Source organism: Sus scrofa, chromosome 17 (genome assembly GCF_000003025.6).
Source record: "Sus scrofa isolate TJ Tabasco breed Duroc chromosome 17, Sscrofa11.1, whole genome shotgun sequence".
NCBI classification, from domain to species: Eukaryota; Metazoa; Chordata; class Mammalia; order Artiodactyla; family Suidae; genus Sus; species Sus scrofa.
Window position 1 is genome coordinate 33,063,532 of NC_010459.5, and position 8,268 is coordinate 33,071,799.

General features: G+C 48.9%; 1 protein-coding gene across 1 annotated transcript; it reads left to right on the forward strand.

Moving 5' to 3' along the window:
- LOC110257405 (RNA-binding protein 25-like) lies at positions 1–2,093 on the forward strand. Its single transcript, XM_021077784.1, has 2 exons — positions 1–113; positions 1,278–2,093. The coding sequence occupies exon 2, from the start codon at positions 1,389–1,391 to the stop codon at positions 2,076–2,078; it is 690 nt and encodes a 229-aa protein (XP_020933443.1). The 5' UTR covers positions 1–113; positions 1,278–1,388; the 3' UTR covers positions 2,079–2,093.

Consider the following 8,268-nt stretch of genomic DNA (forward strand, 5'->3'; position numbering starts at 1 on the left):
TGTCGCCTCTTCCGAGTCAGGACGAGAGGGATTTTAACTCGACTGGCCTTTCAGTTTGGTGCGTTGGCCGGGAAACCCGCGACTACCCCTCACACCCGAGAACCGACTTGGAGGTAAAGGGATCCCCTTTGGAACGTGTGAGTATGTGTGTCGGCTGGCGTCTCTGTTCTGAGTGTCTGTTTTCGGTGATGCGCGCTTTCGGTTTGCAGCTGTCCTCTCAGACCGTAAGGACTGGGGGACTGTGATCAGCAGACGTGCTAGGAGGATCACAGGCTGCCGCCCTGGGGGACGCCCCGGGAGGTGGGGAGAGCCAGGGACGCCTGGTGGTCTCCTTCTGTCGGTCAGAGGACCGAGTTCTGTTGTTGAAGCGAAAGCTTCCCCCTCCGCGGCCGTCCGACTCTTTTGCCTGCTTGTGGAAGACGCGGACGGGTCGCGTGTGTCTGGATCTGTTGGTTTCTGTTTTGTGTGTCTTTGTCTTGTGCGTCCTTGTCTACAGTTTTAATATGGGACAGACGGTGACGACCCCTCTTAGTTTGACTCTCGACCATTGGACTGAAGTTAAATCCAGGGCTCATAATTTGTCAGTTCAGGTTAAGAAGGGACCTTGGCAGACTTTCTGTGTCTCTGAATGGCCGACATTCGATGTTGGATGGCCATCAGAGGGGACCTTTAATTCTGAGATTATCCTGGCTGTTAAAGCAATTATTTTTCAGACTGGACCCGGCTCTCATCCCGATCAGGAGCCCTATATCCTTACGTGGCAAGATTTGGCAGAGGATCCTCCGCCATGGGTTAAACCTTGGCTAAATAAGCCAAGAAAGCCAGGTCCCCAAATTCTGGCTCTTGGAGAGAAAAACAAACACTCGGCTGAAAAAGTCAAGCCCTCTCCTCATATCTACCCCGAGATTAAAGAGCCGCCGGCTTGGCCGGAACCCCAATCTGTTCCCCCACCCCCTTATCCGGCACAGGGTGCTGCGAGGGGACCCTCTGCCCCTCCTGGAGCTCCGGCGGTGGAGGGACCTGCTGCAGGGACTCGGAGCCGGAGGGGCGCCACCCCGGAGCGGACAGACGAGATCGCGACATTACCGCTGCGCACGTACGGCCCTCCCATACCGGGGGGCCAATTACAGCCCCTCCAGTATTGGCCCTTTTCTTCTGCAGATCTCTATAATTGGAAAACTAACCATCCCCCTTTCTCGGAGGATCCCCAACGCCTCACGGGGTTGGTGGAGTCCCTTATGTTCTCTCACCAGCCTACTTGGGATAATTGTCAACAGCTGCTGCAGACACTCTTCACAACCGAGGAGCGAGAGAGAATTCTGTTAGAGGCTAAAAAAAATGTTCCTGGGGCCGACGGGCGACCCACGCAGTTACAAAATGAGATTGACATGGGATTTCCCTTGACTCGCCCCGGTTGGGACTACAACACGGCTGAAGGTAGGGAGAGCTTGAAAATCTATCGCCAGGCTCTGGTGGCGGGTCTCCGGGGCGCCTCAAGACGGCCCACTAACTTGGCTAAGGTAAGAGAGGTGATGCAGGGACCGAATAAACCTCCCTCAGTTTTTCTTGAGAGGCTCATGGAAGCCTTCAGGCGGTTCACCCCTTTTGATCCTACCTCGGAGGCTCAGAAAGCCTCAGTGGCTCTGGCCTTCATAGGACAGTCAGCCCTGGATATCAGAAAGAAACTTCAGAGACTGGAAGGGTTACAGGAGGCTAAGTTACGTGATCTAGTGAAAGAGGCAGAGAAAGTGTATTACAAAAGGGAGACAGAAGAAGAAAGGGAACAAAGAAAAGAGAGAGAAAGAGAAGAAAGGGAGGAAAGACGTAATAAACGGCAAGAGAAAAATTTGACTAAGATCTTGGCTGCAGTGGTTAAAGGAAAAAGCAATAGGGAAAGAGAGAGAGATTTTAGAAAAATTAGGTCAGGCCCTAGACAGTCAGGGAACCTGGGCAATAGGACCCCACTCGACAAGGACCAATGTACATATTGTAAAGAAAAAGGACACTGGACAAGGGACTGCCCCAAAAAGGGAAACAAAGGACTGAAGGTCTTAGCTCTGGAAGAAGATAAAGACTAGAGAAGACGGGGTTCGGACCCCCTCCCCGAGCCCAGGGTAACTTTAAAGGTAGAGGGGCAACCAGTTGAGTTTCTGGTTGATACCGGAACAAAACATTCAGTGCTACTACAGCCATTAGAAAAACTAAAAGATAAAAAATCCTGGGTGATGGGTGCCACAGGGCAACAACAATATCCATGGACTACCCGAAGAACAGTTGACTTGGGAGTGGGACGGGTAACCCACTCGTTTCTGGTCATACCTGAGTGCCCAGCACCCCTCTTAGGTAGAGACTTACTGACCAAGATGGGAGCACAAATTTCTTTTGAACAAGAAAAACCAGAAGTGTCTGCAAATAACAAACCTATCACTGTGTTGACCCTCCAATTAAATGACGAATATCGACTATATTCTTCCCTAGTAAAGCCTGATCAAAATATACAATTCTGGTTGGAACAGTTTCCCCAAGCCTGGGCAGAAACCGCAGGGATGGGTTTGGCAAAGCAAGTTCCCCCACAGGTTATTCAACTGAAAGCCAGTGCTGCACCAGTGTCAGTCAGACAGTACCCCTTGAGTAAAGAAGCTCGAGAAGGAATTCGGCCACATGTTCAAAAATTAATCCAACAGGACATCCTAGTTCCTGTCCAATCTCCCTGGAATACTCCCCTGCTACCGGTTAGAAAGCCTGGGACTAATGACTATCGACCAGTACAGGACTTGAGAGAGGTCAATAAACGGGTGCAGGATATACACCCAACAGTCCCGAACCCTTATAACCTCTTGTGTGCTCTCCCACCCCAACGGAGCTGGTATACAGTATTGGACTTAAAGGATGCCTTCTTCTGCCTGAGACTACATCCCACTAGCCAACCACTTTTTGCCTTCGAATGGAGAGATCCAGGTGCGGGAAGAACCGGGCAGCTCACTTGGACTCGACTGCCCCAAGGGTTCAAAAACTCCCCGACCATCTTTGACGAAGCCCTACACAGAGACCTGGCCAACTTCAGGATCCAACACCCCCAGGTGACCCTCCTCCAGTACGTGGATGACCTGCTTCTGGCGGGAGCCACCAAACAGGACTGCTTAGAAGGTACGAAGGCACTACTGCTGGAATTGTCTGACCTAGGCTACAGAGCCTCCGCTAAAAAGGCCCAGATTTGCAGGAGAGAGGTAACATACTTGGGGTACAGTTTGCGGGGCGGGCAGCGATGGCTGACGGAGGCACGGAAGAGAACTGTAGTCCAGATACCGGCCCCAACCACAGCCAAACAAGTGAGAGAGTTTTTGGGGACAGCTGGATTTTGCAGACTGTGGATCCCGGGGTTTGCGACCTTAGCAGCCCCACTCTACCCACTAACCAAAGAAAAAGGGGAATTCTCCTGGGCTCCTGAGCACCAGAAGACATTTGATGCTATCAAAAAGGCCCTGCTGAGCACACCTGCTCTGGCCCTCCCTGACGTGACTAAACCCTTTACCCTTTATGTAAATGAGCGTAAGGGAGTAGCCCGGGGAGTTTTAACCCAAACTCTAGGACCATGGAGGAGACCTGTTGCCTACCTGTCAAAGAAGCTCGATCCTGTAGCCAGTGGTTGGCCCGTATGCCTGAAGGCTATCGCAGCTGTGGCCATACTGGTCAAGGACGCTGACAAATTGACTTTGGGACAGAATATAACTGTAATAGCCCCCCATGCGTTGGAGAACATCGTTCGGCAGCCCCCAGACCGATGGATGACCAACGCCCGCATGACCCACTATCAAAGCCTGCTTCTCACAGAGAGGGTCACGTTCGCTCCACCAGCCGCTCTCAACCCTGCCACTCTTCTGCCTGAAGAGACTGATGAACCAGTGACTCATGATTGCCATCAACTATTGATTGAGGAGACTGGGGTCCGCAAGGACCTTACAGACATACCGCTGACTGGAAAAGTGTTAACCTGGTTCACTGACGGAAACAGCTATGTAGTAGAAGGTAAGAGGATGGCTGGGGCGGCGGTGGTGGACGGGACCCGCACGATCTGGGCCAGCAGCCTGCCGGAAGGAACTTCAGCACAAAAGGCTGAGCTCATGGCCCTCACGCAAGCTTTGCGGCTGGCCGAAGGGAAATCCATAAACATTTATACAGACAGCAGGTATGCCTTTGCGACTGCACACGTACACGGGGCCATCTATAAACAAAGGGGGTTGCTTACCTCAGCAGGGAGGGAAATAAAGAACAAAGAGAAAATTCTAAGCCTATTAAAAGCCTTACATTTGCCAAAAAGGCTAGCTATTATACACTGTCCTGGACATCAGAAAGCCAAAGATCCCATATCCAGAGGGAACCAGATGGCTGACCAGGTTGCCAAGCAGGCAGCCCAGGGTGTTAACCTTCTGCCTATGATAGAAACACCCAAAGCCCCAGAACCCGGACGACAGTACACCCTAGAAGACTGGCAAGAAATAAAAAAGATAGACCAGTTCTCTGAAACTCCGGAGGGGACCTGCTATACCTCAGATGGGAAGGAAATCCTGCCCCACAAAGAAGGGTTAGAATATGTCCAACAGATACATCGTCTAACCCACCTAGGAACTAAACACCTGCAGCAGTTGGTCAGAACATCCCCTTATCATGTTCTGAGGCTACCAGGAGTGGCTGACTCGGTGGTCAAACATTGTGTGCCCTGCCAGCTGGTTAATGCTAATCCTTCCAGAATACCTCCAGGAAAGAGACTAAGGGGAAGCCACCCAGGCGCTCACTGGGAAGTGGACTTCACTGAGGTAAAGCCGGCTAAATACGGAAACAAATATCTATTGGTTTTTGTAGACACCTTTTCAAGATGGGTAGAGGCTTATCCTACTAAAAAAGAGACTTCAACCGTGGTGGCTAAGAAAATACTGAAAGAAATTTTTCCAAGATTTAGAATACCTAAGGTAATAGGGTCAGACAATGGTCCAGCTTTCGTTGCCCAGGTAAGTCAGGGACTGGCCAAGATATTGGGGATTAATTGGAAACTGCATTGTGCATACAGACCCCAAAACTCAGGACAGGTAGAAAAAATAAATAGAACCATTAAAGAGACCCTTACCAAATTGACCACAGAGACTGGCATTAATGATTGGATAGCTCTCCTGCCCTTTGTGCTTTTTAGGATGAGGAACACCCCTGGACAGTTTGGGCTGACCCCCTATAAATTACTCTACGGGGGACCCCCCCCGTTGGCAGAAATTGCCTTTGCACATAGTGCTGATGTGCTGCTTTCCCAGCCTTTGTTCTCTAGGCTCAAGGCGCTCGAGTGGGTGAGGCAGCGAGCGTGGAAGCAGCTCCGGGAGGCCTACTCAGGAGGAGACTTGCAAGTTCCACATCGCTTCCAAGTTAGAGATTCAGTCTATGTTAGACGCCACCGTGCAGGAAACCTCGAGACTCGATGAAAGGGACCTTATCTCGTACTTTTGACCACACCAACGGCTGTAAAAGTCAAAAGAATCCCCACCTGGATCCATGCATCCCACGTTAAGCCGGCGCCACCTCCCGATTCGGGGTGGAAAGCCGAAAAGACTGAAAATCCCCTTAAGCTTCGCCTCCATCGCGTGGTTCCTTACTCTGTCAATAACTCCTCAAGTTAATGGTAAACGCCTTGTGGACAGCCCGAACTCCCATAAACCCTTATCTCTCACCTGGTTACTTACTGACTCCGGTACAGGTATTAATATTAACAGCACTCAAGGGGAGACTCCCTTGGGGACCTGGTGGCCTGAATTATATGTCTGCCTTCGATCAGTAATCCCTGGTCTCAATGACCAGGCCACACCCCCCGATGTACTCCGTGCTTACGGGTTTTACGTTTGCCCAGGACCCCCAAATAATGAAAAATATTGTGGAAATCCTCAGGATTTCTTTTGCAAACAATGGAGCTGCGTAACTTCTAATGATGAGAATTGGAAATGGCCAGTCTCTCAGCAAGACAGAGTAAGTTACTCTTTTGTTAACAATCCTACCAGTTATAATCAATTTAATTATGGCCATGGGAGATGGAAAGATTGGCAACAGCGGGTACAAAAAGATGTACGAAATAAGCAAATAAGCTGTCATTCGTTAGACCTAGATTACTTAAAAATAAGTTTCACTAAAAAAGGAAAACAAAAAAATATTCAAAAGTGGGTAAATAGTATGTCTTGGGGAATAGTGTACTATGGAGGCTCTGGGAAAAAGAAAAGATCTGTTCTGACTATTCGCCTCAGAATAAAAACTCAGATGGAACCTCCGGTTACTATAGGACCAAATAAGGGTTTGGCCGAACAAGGACCTCCAATCCAAGAACAGAGGCCATCTCCTAACCCCTCTGATTACAATACAACCTCTGGATCAGTCCCCACTGAGCCTAACATCACTATTAAAACAGGGGCAAAACTTTTTAACCTCATCCAGGGAGCTTTTCAAGCTCTTAACTCCACGACTCCAGAGGCTACCTCTTCTTGTTGGCTTTGCTTAACTTCGGGCCCACCTTACTATGAGGGAATGGCTAGAGGAGGAAAATTCAATGTGACAAAGGAACATAGAGACCAATGTACATGGGGATCCCAAAATAAGCTTACCCTTACTGAGGTTTCTGAAAAAGACACCTGCATAGGGATGGTTCCCCCATCCCACCAACACCTTTGTAACCACACTGAAGCCTTTAATCAAACCTCTGAGAGTCAGTATCTGGTACCTGGTTATGACAGGTGGTGGACATGTAATACTGGATTAACCCCTTGTGTTTCCACCTTGGTTTTCAACCAAACTAAAGACTTTTGCGTTATGGTCCAAATTGTCCCCCGGGTGTACTACTATCCCGAAAAAACAGTCCTTGATAAATATGACTATAGATATAATCGGCCAAAAAAAGAGCCCATATCCCTGACACTAGCTGTAATGCTCGGATTGGGAGTGGCTGCAGGCGTGGGAACAGGAACGGCTGCCCTAATCACAGGACCGCAACAGCTGGAGAAAGAACTTAATAACCTACATCGAATTGTAACGGAAGATCTCCAAGCCCTAGAAAAATCTGTCAGTAACCTGAAGAAATCCCTAACCTCCTTATCTGAAGTGGTTCTACAGAACAGAAGGGGGTTAGATCTGTTATTTCTAAAAGAAGGAGGGTTATGTGTAGCCTTAAAAGAGAAATGCTGCTTTTATGTGGATCATTCAGGAGCTATCAGGGACTCCATGAACAAGCTCAGAGAAAGGTTAGAAAAACGTCACAAAGAAAAAGAGGCTGACCAAGGATGGTTTGAGAGATGGTTCAACAAGTCCCCATGGGTGACCACCCTGCTTTCTGCTCTAACAGGACCCCTAGTAATACTGCTCCTGTTGCTTACAGTTGGGCCTTGCTTAATTAATCGGTTTGTTGCCTTTGTTAGAGAACAAGTGAGTGCAGTTCGGATCATGGTACTTAGACAGCAGTACCAAGGCCTTCCAAGCTAAAGAGAAACTGACCTTTAGCCTTCCTAGTTCTAAGATTAGAACTATTAACAAGAGAAGAAGTGGGGAATGAAAGGATGAAAATGCAACCTGACTCTCCCAGAACCCAGGAAGTTAATAAGAAGCTCTAAATGCCCTCGAATTCCAGACCCTGTTCCCTATAGGTAAAAGATCATACTTTTTGCTGTTTTAGGGCTTGCTTTCTGCTCTGTACAAAACTTTGTGGAAGGGGAAAAACAGGCCCCTGAGTATGTGCCTCTATGCTTGAAACTTCTTGAAACTGCTCCTAACTGCTTGTTTGGCTTCTGTAAACCTGCTTGCATAAGATAAAAAGAGGAGAAGTCAATTGCCTAACGGACCCCAGTAAGATCGGGCGTGCCACAAAATGTTGAAAATCCTGATAAATATATCTTGGTGACAATATGTCTCCCCCACCCAGAGACAGGCACAAACATGTAACTCCAGAACAACTTAAAATTAATTGGTCCACAAAGCGCGGGCTCTCGAAGTTTTGAATTGACTGGTTTGCGATATTTTAAAAATGATTAGTTTGTAAAAGCGCGGGCTTTGTTGTAAACCCCATAAAAGCTGTCCCGACTCCACACTCGGGGCCGCAGTCCTCTACCCCTGCGTGGCGTACGACTGTGGGCCCCAGCGCGCTCGGAATAAAAATCCTCTTGCTGTTTGCATCAAGACCGCTTCTCGTGAATGATTTGGGGTGTCGCCTCTTCCGAGTCAGGACGAGAGGGATTTTAACTCGACTGGCCTTTC